General features: G+C 37.9%; 1 protein-coding gene across 1 annotated transcript; it reads right to left on the minus strand.

The window, feature by feature from the left end:
* Positions 1-10,077: 10,077 nt before the first annotated feature.
* LOC143883666 (dof zinc finger protein DOF4.6-like) lies at positions 10,078-12,024 on the minus strand. Its single transcript, XM_077386996.1, has 2 exons — positions 11,750-12,024; positions 10,078-11,330 (listed from the first exon to the last, which is right to left on the minus strand). Exons 1-2 carry the CDS (start codon positions 11,771-11,773, stop codon positions 10,539-10,541), a joined length of 816 nt encoding a protein of 271 aa, XP_077243111.1. The 5' UTR covers positions 11,774-12,024; the 3' UTR covers positions 10,078-10,538.
* Positions 12,025-18,407: the final 6,383 nt, after the last annotated feature.

An 18,407-nucleotide genomic window follows, 5' to 3' on the forward strand; every position in this document is an offset into this window, starting at 1 on the left:
ATAAGGGTGGCGATTCAGCCAGAAAAGGGGGTGCGCAGGAATCTAGAAAACCAGTTCAAATTTTTCGTAATGGGTTGTCCAGGGAGAAACAGGGGGTATGCGGATTAGTGTGCAACAGAATTAGTTATGGGAGAATCTTAGGAAGCTTCCCTAGGTGGTTAGAGGGCTCCAAATCCTCACCATTGAATAAAAAGGTGATTTGGATGGTTGAGATGATTTTTCAAGAGAAGATATTTTGCCAAGATTTTTGTCCCCTTTGTTTTCTAATTGCCCCCCCTATAGGTTAGGAAATGTACAAAATGCATAAATAGGGGCTGTCCAAAAGAGAGGAAGGAGGCAGAATATATCATTTGTTTTTAAGACCATTTCTTTCCTGCCCCCCCCCCCCCTATTGAGTAAAGAGTAGTCATAAATATGCATAGAGGGGGGCTGTCCCGGGAGAAAAGGGGTCGAATTTATCAATGCCCTATATAGGCGCTTAGCGAATTAGGGTTTAGGAGGATTTTCTTTTTTTTTCTTCTCTCGTTTGAAGCAGAGAAGGGAGAAACGAGAAGGGAGAAACACAGAGAAAGAGAAAGAGAGAGAGGAAGAAGAAGAAGAGGGAGGAATCCGGCCACCCTTACTCAAACCCACCTCTAGCCACCACCACCACCTCCGGCCACCACCACCCCATTCCCATTTCTCTGCAATACCCAAACCCATTACCATCTTCCACCTCCATTAAACCCATTTCCACCGGCCAACCCCGTTAAATTCGGCAATCCCATCCACCTTGAAACCCATTCCCATCGGCTCCTTCTCCGGCCACCTCTGTCACCTCCGACCACCATTACCACCACAGCCATCGTCCTCATCTTTATTTTTATTTTTATTTTAAAAACCTATTTGGATCCTCCATCCCCACCCTCTCCTCCGGTCGATACCCATCATCTCCGACCATCTCCTTCCCATCAAAACCCACCTCCATTTTTCCCACTTCAACCTCCTCTGTAAACCCTCACCATCTCCTCCGACCAACTTCCGGCCGGAACCCGGCCAAGTCGCCACCACCACTACCTCGAGCAACCCACCTACATCTCCTTCTTTCCCACAAACCCACTTCAATCGATCTCCAACCCCTTCTCTGCAACCCAGCTCTGAACATCTCCACCATTTTCTCCTCTCCTCTGCCTCAGCCGCCGTCCCCAATACCATTCCCAACTCCGGTCGGAATCCGGCCATCCACCACGGAATCCGGTCATCCCCCATCCACCGACAGCATCACAGCCACCAACCTCCACCTCCCAAAACCCAAACCCTCTTCCATTTCTCTACAAACCCATCTCAACCTCCATTTCTACCGTTTCTAACACAAACCCAAATCCACTTCATCTTCTTCGTACTCTTCTTCTTCCAATTTCTGTTTCGACCGACCCCCAACTCCGGCCAATCGTCTCCCCTTATCTACACCTCCATCAATCCTCACTACCACCATTACTCTTCCCCTGTTTTCTTCATCCCATCATTTTCCAAACCTTAAACCATTTCTACTAGCTCCAGCAAGACCAAAACCCATTTGGTTCCCTGTTTATTCAATTTCACCCTTCAATTACCCAATCCGATCCTCATTCCTCTAATCAGCCATCTTCATTTTTCCTTTCCCTTGCTCTAATAAACCCCAATGTCATTACCATCACTATAAATCTTCACCTCCATCTTAAATCCACCTCCATCATAGGCCCTTGTTACCCTTACCAGTAGCTCGCAAGGAAGAAAAGAGAGAACTAATTCCTCTCATCTTTTGGTCTTCATCTCCGGCCATCCCATTGGAATCCGGGCGCTATCACGCAAATCCGGTTGTCTCGCCATCGGCTGCCAAACCCATAAGCCTCATCAGCCCTTGATTTCTTCAATCAGGTAATTCATCTCCCTTCTGCCCATGCTCTATGATTGTCAGTTGTCCTCCTTGGTTGTGTTTCTTCTTATGTCAGTCACTGGATTTGTCAAGTTCTGAAATTTTGCCCAATTATTTCTATTTTGTTTTCTTCCTTGACTTTGTGATTATGGCCTTGCGAAATAGTTGTATACACACCCATTCATTCGGATTTGGAGCTGTATACACTGCTTTCTGTATTTTTGTGCTTGCAAGTTGGTATCGAGTTACTAAGGTTTGAAGTTGTGATAAGTCCCCACATAGCAGCTCATTGATTACTCTTTAACTGTTTTCAAATCACTTTGGTTCATTAGTGGTCAAAGTGTAATGTCTAAGTGTAATTTTGGGTGGATATAGCTCCTCTTTATGGAAGCTTTACATCCTTTTTGTACATCAAACGGTTTTGAATCTTTGGGTACATGTGTTAAAAGCATTTCTAATGTCTGTTAGGTACCTGTTCTTCATGATGATGGTGTCATAATCAGATATAAAATGAGCCCTGTGTCCTCTATTTCACATCTTCACTTATGCAGTAGTTCTTGTAATGCTTAAGGTTGGAGTTCCTCCTGAATTGGGTAGCATGGTATTTTGATTATATTGTCATTTTCATAATGCTTGATCTACGTGGGTTGGTATTAAGCTCTTGTATGTTAAAAGCCTAAGGTGTTTAAGATCAGGAAAATGAAATGATCTGTAGTTTTTCTTCTTCGGTTGAGGTAAATGGATGAGCTGCAGATTTTTGCGATTATTCTGTTATAGTAATCTGTTTGCTTGACCAAATCTTTCTCTCTAGGCTAGGGATATCTTAATCATTATGTTTAACAGTGAAGTGAATGTCCCCCCTTTTCTCATTATTGGACTATCTTTCACAATCCATTACAATTTTAAATGATCTTTCAATAATGGAGTAAGGAAGAAAAGATTGGATGGGTTTATGTCCTTATAGGAATGAAGCTGTACAAATGGGTTGGGGCTGTCTAAGCAAGATACTCAACTTTATGACCCCAATGCATCGTCCATTCCTCTCGTTTGTCATGAAAAATGATACCTTTACAGCCGTGATTAATTATTCTGCGAGCTCTATAATGGCGTTCATTGCTTTTTGAAAAGATGTTAAAACTTCAAGGTTTAGTAGCTATAACAGACTTCAATCACTCTCGACACTTGTTGAGTACATAGTTCCTTGGCTTTAAGTTGTGTCTCATGGTCTTTTGATAATTTCCTTGTTTGAGATAAAAAGGAATGAGGGTTATTCTTAACTGATGTTTTGGAAGCAAGCTATTTGCTTTCACTTCTTTTCTCTCAGCTTACTTCATTGGAATCAGATGCTATCTTTTGACGTTTCTTTTTTTAGGGGGCAAGGATCAGTGGATTGCACTATCAAGCTAACTCACCTGGGCCTAGGATTTCCTTACGCCTGTTGCATCCCTTTAAGAAATTGCAATTGTGCATATGCTGGAAAAAGTGTCAAAGAGCTGGAGATGCCCATATCATTTTTAGGTTCCCATCCTTAATAGGTATAGGGAATTAGTTCACTTTTCTGGGAGCTCTCTCTTGTTTAGGAGACTTCCCCAGTCTCATCAGAACCCTTGTTTACGTCATTTGTGTCTCAGGGACAAGCCTTGTCTCATATGGAGAGTTTCCCCTTTTCGGCTTACCTAGCCTCATGTTAGAGTGGCCTCCTCTTTTAGAGCGAGTCTTTGACTTGGTAGTGTTATTAGAGAGTCTCTGACTCATTTGTACTCCCTCCCTAGTGTTATTAGTTAAGAGTTTTTCTATTAGAGACTAACTCAGTCATATAGAGCCTTTCCTGCTTGGGATCTTAGATTGTTTTCTCTGTTCTTGGGGCACTAACTTTCTTATTGCGGATCATCTCTTTGAGATGCTAGTTGCTTGTTCGGGGTTTTCCCTTTGGCTTTAGGGCTTTGCCCTAGTCTGTGGTTGTACTTGCGTGTTCCCTTTAAGAGTGAAAGCATTTAAAGGTCCGAAACATTGGAAAAGCTTTAAAATCCAAAAAACATTAGAAATTTGAAACTCAAAAATATTTGAAAAACATCAAAAAACTTTAAATCATCTAAAGTGTTGAGTGTTTTAGAAGTAGTAATTAAGAGAGTTCGTTTCGAACTACGCTGGCTTGATCCTCTTCTAAGAGGTACGTAGTGCAGCTTGAGATACTTATCTCAGGTCCAGCCAGACTTTGTAAATAAATCATTTAACTCTTTTAAAAATACCAAAAATCTTCCTCTAGAGTTAGGACTTTGTCTTAGATAGAGAGTTTTAGAGTTGAGGTTTTATTTTGATTTGTTGTCTGTTTGTTGTGTGCTTGTTTTAGAGTTAAGGGTTTGTCCTAGAGTTATAGGAGCGCCTCCGTCCGGTCAGTTGGTGATCCACATCGCCGACTGATGACTAGAATAGGATGCGTTAGTCAACTCTTTGTTTTTCTTTGGAAATACAGGTTGTAGGAACCACCTGCATTAGCTTAGGGCTAATCTGCATTTAGTTAGGGCATATAGGGTGTCCTAAAATCTACAATTCACTGGAATTTAAATAATCGTTCAAGAAGTTTTAATAACTAGTCCGGTCTTTTAGATCGAGTCTAAGATAGAGGTCTAGGTGTCTTAGGCATCATAGCTTAGAATAGGCGTGAAGAACTACGTTGCCTTGATTCTCGTGGAGGCGGGGATACGTAGGCTTCTTTGGATGAATATCAGACCATCGGAGGACTCGGGCTTAAGCATTAGAGTCTTAGGGTCTGTTGTTAGCGCTTGGGATTTATGTTTGTATATCGATTTTTACATAGGATCATGATAGTGTGTGTTCATTTCTTGGCTTTTTCACATGTTTCTTCTTTTATCTGCCTGCATTTCTGTTTATTCTTTACTTCGTTTATTGTATCTTAATTCATTTCATGATTAACTGCTAGTTCTAGATTTTTTATCCTGTGCAGACTTTATACCTTTAGCTGTAGCATGCATATGTTTGCCCACAAGAACTTAGACACCTATTAGCATGTCACTCATAACCTAGTTATCATTAGGTGACATTTATTTCGGTTCTTTTGTGTGTGCTTATTTTCATCTCCGAGACATGTATGATTAGATAGACGTTTTCTCGGAGATGCGTGTTCCCATTTCATATGATTTTCGCTTGAAACTCTTCAAGGTTAATAATAAATGGCATAAGAGACCAAGTGTTCGCACTCGGGCGAATTGGGGGCGCTCTTCTGACCTTCTCCATTCGTCATCAGGCACGTACCTTTTGTATCTTTGGTTATCCATTGCAAACAGAGCATTTGTTTTGGTTCCATAGCGTGTCCATGGATGGCAACTCTGAGTTATTTTTAGATATATCTTGGTTTCGTCCCTGGCTCCGGATCAGGATGTATCTCTTTCTTTTTATATCGCCACTCATGCTATGCTGTGAGGGTGGCAACAGTTTCGAGAGTTCCTTGATAGAGCTCTCCTTCACGTTGTGGAGATCTTAGAGGATGGAGGAATCCGTTCTCTCACCGTCCTCGGATCGGGGTTCACAGATTAGGAGTGTGAAAAGTAGAATCGTATCACTGTTAGAGTTGTTGTTGGACATATTAGCCACAACTATATAAAGAGTAGTTCGGATATTTTTTATTGATGATGAATAAAACAAACAAAGAGAAAAGGCAGTGACATTTATTTTCTTCTTTCAATAAAAGCTTTCTTCTATTCTTGTTTAATTTTCATAAAGATTCTACAACTTTGTATTGTTTGAATGACCGCTTCGATCGACACTCGTCTCACTTAGGCCCAAAGGGGAGGCCCGTTAAGTGGCTGTAGTGAATCATCTTTTTCTTGACCTTTTCTCTTTCAAGAATCAGTATTCTAAAGTTGACTTTTTCATATCAGTGATCAATCCATTGTGATCTATTGTAGAAAGCCCCTATTAGTATTAGTTCAAAAAGGCAGGTCTCCTTGATTCAATACAATATTTAAGAGTTATGAAAGAATGGGCACTGTAAATCAATATGTCAGGAAAGTATTCTACTACACGAGGTGACATACATGTTCTTCCTTGCCATTACTGTAAATTAGTATATCATCAAAGTATACTACTACACACAAATCAAAGAGGCTTTCGGGTACTTGGTTCATCACTCACATAAAGGTAAGCATATCATTTGAAAGGCCAAATGACATGAATATACACCAATACAACCCTTGTTTTGTCTTAAAGGTAGTTTAAATTAGTCGTCTAATCCTAATCTGGAAATGCCCGCTCAAATCAAATTTAGAGAACACCTTGAAAGCTTCCAATATGTAAAAAAGTTATAGTCAAGGTATGAAGAATCTATATATATTTTATAATGATTTTTTATGCACCTACTATTGACGCACATGCACCAACTCCCATCCTTCTTTGATGTAAAAAATGATAGTATAGTGCATGGGCTCATATGACTCTAGTAACTGGAAATGATAACTTAATAGCTACCAAATAGGCCTTAATATTCTTTGTAAATTAGACTAAAATAAAATAATCTTGGCGAATAAGAACCAATTCTAGAGGCATCGGAAATGGCCTTTAAATTTTAAAAAGAATTTTCAAAATTACCATTATTTTGGTTTGGTTTTCTAAAGGCTCAATAATGGTATTTTAGCATTTCAATTTTGATTTAGGAAAGCTTGTTTTCACTTCTGAGTAATGTGATGTGCTATAAAGGTAGCGGATTGAATAGTCCTCTCATAATTTCTGTATTTTTGCTGGACATAAGGGAAAGAAAACCCATAATTACAAGTGAAATAATCAATTTAATCAAGTGCCTATCTGATGCAGGTGCATCTTGCGCACTCAAGAAGATCAATGGTCAAGATCATTAGAAACTTGATCGGACCGTCAGAATCCCTCTAATCAGAAGATATTATGCGGCGCTCAAATCAACGGTCCATGTTGATTACTACTCTTCAAGAGAGTCCTATTTTGCTTTAAGTAATTTTAGCAATTTTCTTTAAATGTGACGTCCAAAAAAATGAATTAGTTTATAGTTTCACTTTTATATATATTTAGTTAGAAGATTTTTAGGAATTTGATTGAGGTTAGGAGTTTTATTGTTTTGGGAAGTTTCTTTAGAGTAGGAAATTAATTAACGTATGATTAGGATTAGGATTAGTCTTTTCAAAAGTTTTAGGATTAAATAGGCATCATTGTAAAACGTTTTGATTATTATTGGAATAAAATTTGGTTGCCTATTGTTGCTTTTTAGAGAACGTCCACTAGAGCCACCTGTTGCTCTTTTGACCCTCGATGAGAGAGCCACCTGCTGCTATCTCTACAACAAGCCATCTACTGCTTGTTTTTGCCGCCTCAATTCAGGTCGCCACTACGCCCATCCGTTATTTGGTATCAGAGCTTAGGGAACAGAGGATTCCATCTCCTTTGTAATCTTGGGTTGAAAAAAAAAAAAAAAAAAAGAAAAAAGAAAAGTCGTCACCATGCATTCACCACGATCTCAATTAGATCTAATATTTGAGAAGATGAAGAATATTCTTAAGATCCAAGAAGATATGTATCAGAGGCAGGAAGAGATTTATGAGAGAAGAGAAAATATGATTCAACAGCTTCAGGGAGTGATCCAACGGTTGAATGAACATCTTGATGAAAAGGAAAGATTAACGTTCAGTTTGTCAACAAAGGATATTGAAGATTCCCTTGAAGAAGATAAAATTCAAGAAGAAGATCCACAAAAAATAGATGAATCTCTTCAAGATGCAGATGATAACGAATCGATTAAAAACTATCTCACACCAAAAAAACATCATGTCTGCGTCGATGAATACGAAGCCCTTGATCCCGATCGACATGAAAGCTACTTTCTGCCTTCGCCGCCAAAATTCGAAGACCACATTGACGGCCTACTTTCCGATCGAATCAAATCCCATCGTCCGTCGATGCATGCCAAAGTAATTTCCAAGTGGAAATATCTAATCCGTTGGAAAGGCCTCCAGTTCGAAGTTAAAGCCACATATAGGAACCTTGATCTGAACTCGTGGTCGAGTTCTTTATAAGAAAATGGGTCTGATGCAGGTGCATTTTGCGCACTCAAGAAGATCAACGGTCAAGATCATTAGAAACTTGATCGGACCGTCAGAATCCCTCTAATCAGAAGATATTATGCGGCGCTCAAATCAACGGTCCACGTTGATTACTACTCTTCAAGAGAGTCCTATTTTAGTTTGATTTTATTTAAGATTTGCTTTAAGTAGTTTTAGCAATTTTCTTTAGATGTGACGTTTAAGAAAATGAATTAGTTCATAGTTTCACTTTTATATATATTTAGTTAGAGGATTTTTAGGAATTTGATTGAGGGTAAGAGTTTTATTGTTTTGGGAAGTTTCTTTAGAGTAGGAAATTAATTAACGTATGATTAGGATTATGATTAGTCTTTTCAAAAGCCTATAAATAGGCATCATTGTAAAACGTTTTGATTATTATTGGAATAAAATTTGGTTGCCTATTGTTGCTTTTTAGAGAACGTCCACTAGAGCCACATGTTGCTCTTTTGACCCTCTATGAGAGAGCCACCTGCTGCTATCTCTACAACAAGCCATCTACTGCTTGTTTTTGCCGCCTCAATTTAGTCCGCCACTACGCCCATGCGTTACTATCATTCCTCTAAATTGAAGCCCTCTCCTTCAGAGGTTCAAGTACAGGTATTGGAAGTAGCTCTTATAATGATAGGTGGTTGAAATATTCAATGCATATGCAATGCATGTAAGTTAAGATCAATATCAGTGGTCATAGTTGAATCATAAAGTGAGAGATGAGAAAGCAAGAAGTGGGGGATTTAGAAAAAGGGAAGTACAAGAAGCGTAAAGACTCTAAAGAAAGTAAATAGGAAATTTATATGAAGCGTCATTGAAAGCCAACATGAGCATGTAATAAGCCACATTGGAAGCAAAAGGAAGTGTACATAAAGAGTGTAGGGATATAGCTGTTTTGGGTTAATGTAGGTAAGTATTATAAGTAGTAAAAAAGACTATGGAATTGATTTGAATTATAACAAGTTTTAGGGATTTATAATTTCACTTTTATTTATGTAGATTAAATGTAAAGTTTTTGGAAAAATATTTGGAAAAGTTCTTATGGAGAAGCCAGCTTCTCTTCCAACTAGGAAGTTTCGGCTGAATATAAATGGATAAATTGTTTCAAAAAATAAATAAAATACAATTAGAGGAACTTGGTGTTTGCTGGCAAGAATTTTCCAACGAATGGGTATAATGATAAGCGTAGTTAATCTAGAGATCTTATACTTTAAGCATTCTGTCACAATGTTCCTATCTTTTATGAGAGGTTGAACTGTTTGGTTGCAATTGGTAATGTCTGACTTGCATTATCTTTAGAAAAGCTCAGCCCTGGTTATTATTTTAGGTTTTCTTACACTAGTTGTACATGTTTACTGTGAAAAAGAGCTTTTGATTATAAGTTAGAAGGTCAGAGACTCAGAATACTATGTAGGAGATGGAATAGGATAGTCATTTATTGCATGGTTGTAGTATTCAATCGAGGTATTAATTATTAAATGTAGGTAGCTCAGTTTTAGGCATTTAAAATTAAAATGGACCGTATGCGAAACAAGAAAGAAAACCAAGATTAGATAAAACTGGATAAAATAAATGGACTGCTTTTATTTGGATCAGCAAGTATTCAAAGCCGTGATATTATTCCCCAGCCCTAATGCCGAGGGGAATGTTTTGGTGGGGCCTCATTCTGCAAAAGAGAGGTAAGCTTTGCCAGTTATAAAAGGGAAAGATGGGTTGGAAACAATAATACGTCATACATGGAAATAGAATGGAGGATCAGATATAGAAATTATTTGGTAAGCTTTTGGTTGAGGCAGGTGAAATGGTTTTCAACCCTACCTGTTCCCTTGGTTTTGAATCTTTTGGTTCTCAGCCCATCAAAAGATGAAAGCAAAAGGGTTGGAAGAGATTCACTTTTTATTATAATAATGTCTGAATTAACTCTTCCAAAATGGCCTAAGCATTTTGTCCTGTAAAATACCTCTTATGTAATGCTTCTTACCTTGTTGTTCTCTCTCCAGTTCATGCTTTCAGACTTGACTGAAAAATTAAAAAAAAAAAAAACTGAAAAGAATCCAAGGCATCATTACAGCCCACTTCGAAGGAAGAATGTCAACCAACCCATTCAATCCCTTACATTTTTCATATAAATAAAAAAAGAAATAAACAGATCTGTTGTCCATTGAAAATTCCACATTCCACAAGCTCTAGACATTATTTTTAAACCAAACAAAACAGATAAAACTTGGGTGCCTTTTCTTCCTCTTTTTGGAGATTTATGCTCATGAATTAGGCCATGGTGCAGCTAGCCCCAGAAATAGGCTTCTTCTACATGTTGCCCTTGCAAAAATCCGGGCTTTCTTGACCTCTTTTTCTTCACACTGCTGAAATCCACTTTACCATGACACCATTTTGAAGCCAACCTAAAACAAGCTTCAAATGTTCACTATAATAAAAAAGAAAAGAAGGCCAAAAAAAATCCATGTATCCTATTTGTTAGTTCTGAACAACTCCAAACAAGTCATCCACCATGAGAAAAGGGGAAAGTACCAAACATATATCTTCTTATTCTTCTACCATGATCCTCCCCCTAACATGCCATTCCAATACCCAGAGGAATCTCCTTGTCCCCTATTTTGCTCAAAATTAGTGTTTGAGAATTGCTTCAAATCCTCAATAGGAGGAAACAATAATCTCCCACCACCTTGTTGAGCCCCTTGAACATTTCCATATGCACCACCAAGCCCCTCCAAAGGAAAATTAAGTGAAGGTTTAAATTCTTGCAGACCAAACTCAGATGGGTACTCTGAATTTGGATCCGGGATTGGCATCGGCATGAAAGAATTCAAACCCCTTGAAGCAATTCCACTCCTTAGCAGCTCCAACGCCGAAAGAGAAGAAGTGGAAGAAGGGTTGTTGTTGTTTTGAATGTTGGGTAATTTAACAAATTCAGATACATTGTCGTAACCTTGCGTGGTTTGGAATGCTAAATTCAGGTCTTGCCCTTCATAGATTGTAGGGTTTTGAGATGGAGACTGTGAGGAGTTTGGTGGGTTGGGATCAGACAATTTTTTAGAAGAAGATGATGATGAAGATGAAGATGATCTTTTGTTCTTCCTTGAACCTCCACCCACTGGCACATTCCTTAGAGATCCTCCTTCAGTCCAATACCTTCTACATGTCTTGCAAAAGTATCTTGGTTGAGTGAGACTATAGTTGTTGTAGTAACAAAACTTGGTATTGGTAGAATTGCACCTTGGGCAGTTCAAAGCCTGCTCTTTCTGAGGCCTTGTTTTCCTCTCTATCATTGGCCTAGAACATGTAGTAGACACCAACTCCTCCATGGGTTTCACCAGTCCAATTTCCTGAAAACCCAAATAACATAAACATGGAAAAAGAAAAAGAAAACCCACAAAACACAGACACAGAACCATTAAGATCAAAACAAGAAAACTGACACTATGCTTACACCATCATATAATGAAAAGGCAAAAGAAACAAAAGGAAACACATAGATAATATTGACAGCAAGATCAAGATAACCTCTTTCCTTCCCTTTATCACATAGGCAAAAAAGAAAGAAAAAGTAAATTGACAAAAGTAAATGTAGGCACTGCACTAGTTTGAAGATCTAAGAGGACCCATATCAAGAAATCCACAAAAGCTTCATAGAACCACTAGATCCAACAAGAACCTTTCAAAATTAGCGCAATATTGCAAAAAGAAAAAAAAAACCTAATTTCACTGCTAAAAAATCCAGTAAACAGATCTCATCCTAAATTACCTGTGGCCATTGATCAGTATCCATGCAAGCTCGCAGTGATCCACCTCAAGACTATCAATTCCTTGCTTTGGGCTCTCTTCTAGTGAATGGAATGTTTTGAAGAGTTTTTATGTCTTGATTCACGATATGAGTGTGTATGTGAGAGAGAGAGAGAGAGAGTTTAAATTTTAATATTATGGCAACTGATATGTGCACTATCATTTTTTTGATAATTTCATTAACTCATCCTGTCTTACTATTTAAACTGTTATCAAGTGTTATTACATTTCCCAAAAATCTCTTCGGAGCCGAGTAAAAAAACAGAAAGGGACAAGCTGAGTTTGTCAAAATGGTAGTGCCAATATCAGTGCCCAATTTTTAACGTTGTTTTTTAATTTTTAGGCCAATTTTTACGTGGTAGAATGTTCCTTCTAGGGTTTGCATTTGTGGAATGTATAGAAAAATTCGAGTCCATCTCCAAAGAACCGAATTTCGTAAGGAGTGTGAGTGGGTCCCATAGAGACGCAGACTCAGCAGATTGTTCAAGACCAAACTCTCAGATGGCGACAAAAACCGACAAAAGCAATTGTGGGACCCACTTAATGCGCGGGGACAATGGAGAAAAATTAGGGTTCTGTTTACCTTCTCATTTTCCGCCAAATCAAAGGCCGATTTGAAAATGATAGTGCGAATTGAATATCAACTTAGACGGTAAAATTCCGGCTCGGCTTCACTCGGCTGTATTTGGGCAAGCCGTTAGAAAAATGTGATAAATACTTTATGGAAATGATATCAGGACAACCATGTTTTTGATAGTTCCACAGCTCTCCTTATGAGAATAATAAAAGACAAGATGGTTTGTGAAAATATCAAAATATGGTTGTGCTGATATCATCTCCCTACTTTTTTGGAAATAATTATTGAACTGTTTTTTTAAGCATTTTTACCCTTTTTGTTTGTCTTCTCCTAAGCAATTACAATTCCACCTAATCTTGGTGTTTTCTCTTGTAAACATAAAGTACTTCTCAAGAAAAAACAGACAAAAGGGGTAATAGGAAAAGGGATGGAGATATTATTTTCATATTTTCTTTCAAGAATGATTTTTTCTCCACCTTTCCCAGCATTTAACCCCTTTTGTCTGTCCTTTGTCTTTGATTTTTAGGATTTCTACCTCCTGTTTTTTGTCTTGAAATGCTAGGAATGGGAGACATATATCATTTCCATTTATTTTATTATCTATTATTGAGGAATGATAGACTGAAGGGCAGCCTGTGAAAACCCAGTTACAAGGGCGCCCCCTTTGGTCCTTGGCAACAAAGTGCATTTACAAGGGCTAATAAAAATATGAAACTAGCGTTCACAAATTTAAAATTTAATGAACAATAAATGCACTTTGTTGCCAAAGACCAGTAGGAGCGCTCTTGGAACTGTTTTTTTCCTTGACCTTTAATCTATCATTCCTCACATTATTATTATTATTAACCTTAGGGCACTAGTAAATTCACCCCTACAAGCCTACAAGTCTTTATTGCCCCCTTCCGGCAAGATCACTATGCGCAACGGAAATTGAAATCACATAGTTCTTTAAATTTTCTTTTTAATCTTGCTTTTGTCCAAGATTCTAGAGTCTAGATTAGTTATTATTATTAATCTAATATTAGTAAATACCTCTTTGAAGAAGGAATTAGCAAACCACGCTGCTTGATCTACTCCTCGAACGGTTGCGATCATTCTGAACACCACGAACCCCGCTAGTTGAACCAATGGATTCTTTTCTTTGCACGATCTATTATGGATGTGAATAACTCTTATTCACTTCTATGAGGTCTGATCTAATCAATAACTTTGTTGCAGAGATTAGAAAAGTAAATTGGAAGCCCTTACTTTGATCTTTGGAGTGATTTTCAACAATTGAAAAGAGAGATTGAGAGAGAAGATGAGAGGAATTTTCCAAAGGGGAGATGGGGGGACGAATTTATGGAGTTCTCACTCATGAGAAAACGTCCAGCTCTTTCCGCTTTTTATTCACACAGAGTTTGGTTTGTTTAGTCCATGTTTCTCTCATGCAATTCCTATCCAGTTTGAAACACAAGTTGCATTTAAACTCCTTGACCGAATGAGACTCTTCTCAACCGACCAAGGTTGAGTGGGGCGCCCATATCTGATTGGGGAAGTGTATTTAAGTCACTCTCCAGCCCTTTGTGGCCTTATCCAATAATAGTTCAAGTTGGAAACGAATTGCTCAAAATCTAGAAGCTGCATTTGAACAATTCCTATTACAAGAGGAGTTCTATTGCAACTTGAACTTCTTGAACCATTGGTAAACGTTTTCCCAGGTGTCCCAACTGATTTGGGCTTGTGGTGGACCCCACCACACATTTCCAAAGTGTAGGAATATTCTTATTATTAATCATATTAATAATATTTAATAGTGTATTATAAATGAATAATTAATTAACAATTTAATTAATTAATAAATCGCATCCAATGAGAGTTATTTGGTTCCAATTTTGTCATCGAAAAATTCTCTTACAGTCTATTGTTAAAAATTAACAAAGACATTATATATACACATATATCAAATATATATATATATATATATAATTAATAAATATCTGTAAAAATCTAACGGATCATATCCATCCGTGCAATTACATAAAATGCGGAACCCTAATCCGTTTGGATGTTATCGGGTCATTCGAGTTATGAGTGTAATAGTCGCAGCGATCCGACGGTCGATCCTGCAGAACCCTATGGTGGGTCCCACCGCGATATCGCTCTGTAGTTAAACTACACTCGCATTAGGTCAGTGGCCTCGATCAAGACATAACCCTGAAGATGACCATTAGATCATCTTACCCCTAATCACATCTTGTATGTGCAAGGCCTTTCTTCTTGACTACATCTATTGAGTTGAGTCATACGGAGGGTGGACACCTCTTACCCCCTTGCCCACTCTAGGTATACCATTTTGGTTAAGCAATGTTTGGCCTCTAAATGCATTTGTAAATTCCTTTGAAATCTTTTCAATGTTTCATAAAACATTCCGATAAACTATTTATCAAATCTGCCTGTCTAGGCTAATAGGCCTACCGCTCTAACAAAATTGTAGAAGTCAATCCCTAGATTTTAGGGCGTAGAATCCCATGTTGAGTATCACTACTGGTCTCGAGGGTTTGCTCTAGGATATAGCACTATTCGAATGTGACTCTATACTAGAATCATTATGAGATAGACTAAGATCCTAGAACAGGCCCACAGACCAATAAGATCCCTCTGGTCTAAGGACCTGTCCGGTAGAACAACTTTATATTCACTTGTCCACAAGTTGTTCTTTATTTGATCTGGTTCGATTGCGTGATCCAATCGTTGCTCTCACTCTTCTTGCTTAAGGTTCACTATCTAGATGTCCGAGATAAGTCACTTCACGACACGAGCAAGTAGGCAAGACTAGTGCTACTTGTATAAAGAAAGAGATGTCCAGTCTCTTTCCCAACCAAGAACTATTAAGGCTTGCATAGAACCGAGATGCCATATCTCCTTGGTCCCTTGGATCTGTGAATCCTTTGAGCATGGCATTTCTACTATGCTACTTATGGACAAACATTTGTTATAAAATGAGCACATCACATACATTCATTAATATAGACACCCATTTATGTCATGAAATAAATCTTTATTAAGTACATTATGTTGTTCTACTGGCTTTTCATGGCATATACTCTAACAATATCTATAATAGATTATAGTTCTATTGTCTAGGAAATACCAAAACTCTTCGGTTCTCATGCCGAAGAATCTATACCACAAGGGAAAGAATAAATCCCCTAACATGGATTCATCATTGGAATCATTATTGCGCCAAAAAACTATTATCAGTCTGAACTTGGAAAAATGGGGTGTCTATAGATGCCCCTCTTTGGCAGAGGATGTGAAGCATAAGAATGCCAAAGAAAAAAAGAACAATATTTTGACAAGTGAGAACTGACAATAAGGGGTAAGTTCCTTGGGTCCTAGGGTGTCCCTCACCAAGAGAATCTTGCTGTCAGGTCCTTGAATAGAAATCTCTCGCTGAAGAGTTTTGAAAACAATTTTTCTTTGATCACGGGAATGGTCGGGCCATAGTATGTGAAAACCCTCGCCGAATCGGGTCTAGGATGTCAAAATCCTTGCCAAAAAGTTTCGAAAACATGAATGAAAATACCGTCGGATCCTAAGATGTAGAAATCCTCACCGAATTGGGTCCTAGGACATGAAAATCCTCGCCGAAATTTTTTAAAATCATGATATTCTTATCTTAAAAGGGGTCAGATCCTAGGATGTAGAAATCCTCACCGAATCGGGTCCCGGGATATGCAAATCCTCGCCGAAAGATTTTGAAAACATGATCAACTTTGTTGGGGAAAATAAAGTTTTGAAACAATGAGGTGTTTTTCTAACACCCAGTGCATAGAGTTTTTGAAAATATTTTGGGATATCATTTTGACATCTAGTGCAAAAATACTTATCTTGATACCATTCAAAGATTTTGTTAGAAATGCCCTCTCCGAAATTGAGATGAAAATGATGGGAAAGCTATCCTAGAAGAAACCTCAAATATACAATCTTCGCGATAAAAAAGATAATAGTGAGAAAGATATCACTAGAAAAACAAAATTATACTCTATTGATGATCATAATGGTGAAAATGCTTTCAAAGAAGGAATTTAAACTGACCTCTGTCGGAGATTAAAATGGGATTGGTAAGAAATGTATCCCTAAAGGAACTAGGAATATGCCATCCCGACAATCAGAATAATTAGGGAAAGTCATCCCTAAAGGAATCAAGAACATGCCCTCTGGGCGATCAGAAGAAAATTTAAGGAAAGCTATCCCTAAATGAAGTAGAAACATGCCCTCTTGGAGATCAAAAGAAAACTCTCGGGAAAGCTATCCCTAAATGAATTTAAAACATTCCCTCTTGGCGATCAGAAGAAAAGTCCAGGGAAAGCTATCCCTAAAGAAATCAAGAACATGGCCTCTAGGCAATAAGAAGAAAAAACCTAGGGAAAGTTATCCCTAAGATAATTAAAAACATGCCCTCTCAGCGATCAGAAGAAGAATATAGGGAAAGCTATCCCTAAAGAAATCAAGAACATGCCCTCTCGGCGATCAGAAGAAAAATCTACAGAAAGCTATCCCTAAGAGAATTAAAAACATGATCCCTACTGGGGATAAGGATTTGCAATTCTAAAAGATCATAGGAAAGCTATCCTAGAAGAAGATCAACGATTTTCCTCCAAGGCAAACAAATTTTCGGGTCTTTTTAGACAAGAAATTAGGAAAACTATCCTAAGAAAGTCAGAATCTTGGAATATTTCATCTAGAGCAGAAAACTATCCTATTGAGACCTCCACGACGCTCGGCTCCGAGGCTTTTACACTCTAAGGAAATTAAATAAGGATGCCCTTCCACCTTTACAATGACTCTCTGTAGACACCCCCATTTTGCTCCGCCCTAATCAGCAAAGAAGTTAGTGTTCTTGTTATCAGTCTTTTTTTTCAGTGTTTTCCATTCCCGTGTCCGTCCCTTATGCTTTCTCAATCTTTCCGATCATTTTCGCAATGTTCCGCATTTTCTTTTCGCTAAGTGTTGAGAATGGTTATTCAGAAGATTCCAGGCGAGAGAGAGTTTGTACCCACTGAGTGGGCCCACCTTGAACATGTTGATGAGCGCATTTATGTGTGAATTGTAGGTAAGAAAAGCATGTATTTTTCTCATTTAAAGCCGCACTACTAAGGGATTTTCTTTGTTTCTGGTATTTCAGGTTTATATTGGGGAATTCCGAGGAAAATATGCTAAGAGGATGAAATTTTACGAAAAAATTGCAATTTTGGAACAATCTAAGTAGAAAATTGTGTGTGGGTTCCAACTTGGATGGTCAAGATCAAAGAAGAAAATCAATTATTCCAAAAAGAAGTTAAAAAAAATAAAAATAAAATAAATAAAATAAAAATAAAAATAAAAACGTGGGACCCACTTAGAATTGCAAGCTTGTTCTCTACACAACAGCAGCCCACGTGTTCTCATATGGAAAATAGTAATTTCTAATTATTATTATTACAACCATATACATGCAATATAAGTGGGACCCACCATGGAAGAAAATATATTGTTTCCAAAGTTTCCATTCATGTTCCCACACCAAAGTCAAAAAAAAAAAAAAAAAAAAATTATTGGAGGCCTCTCTCTCTCTCTCTCCCTTCTTTCCTTGGTCATCAATGATGGCTGGTCATGGTCATCTATGGTGGTTGGTCATGGTCATCCATGGTGGCTACCAATACCACACATGTTTAAATTTTAGTCATTTGTGATGGCTATTAAAAATGTATTTTTATCTCAAATAGTATTCCTATATGTAGCTATAAATATGGCTTGTATTCTGAAAAACAAGAGGAGGAGAGGGAGGGAGAGAAAAAAAGAAGAACCAAGGTGGCTCATCTAATAAAAATTCTTCTTCCAATCACTCCCTCTATCAACAGTGAGAGAAACAAAAATAAAAAAGAAAAAAGAAAGAGAAAGCGAAAGACGGCGGAGCGGATCGGTGGCGGCGGGATTTTTTGTTTTCAGATTTGTTTTTTTGACTCTTGGATTAAGCGGAGATCTTCACCACAGGTAGGTACACTGTTCCGATTTTTTC

Source organism: Tasmannia lanceolata, unplaced genomic scaffold, assembly GCF_043159265.1.
Source record: "Tasmannia lanceolata isolate RefF3 unplaced genomic scaffold, GAP_Taslan_0.1 ptg000008l, whole genome shotgun sequence".
Classification (NCBI taxonomy): Eukaryota; Viridiplantae; Streptophyta; class Magnoliopsida; order Canellales; family Winteraceae; genus Tasmannia; species Tasmannia lanceolata.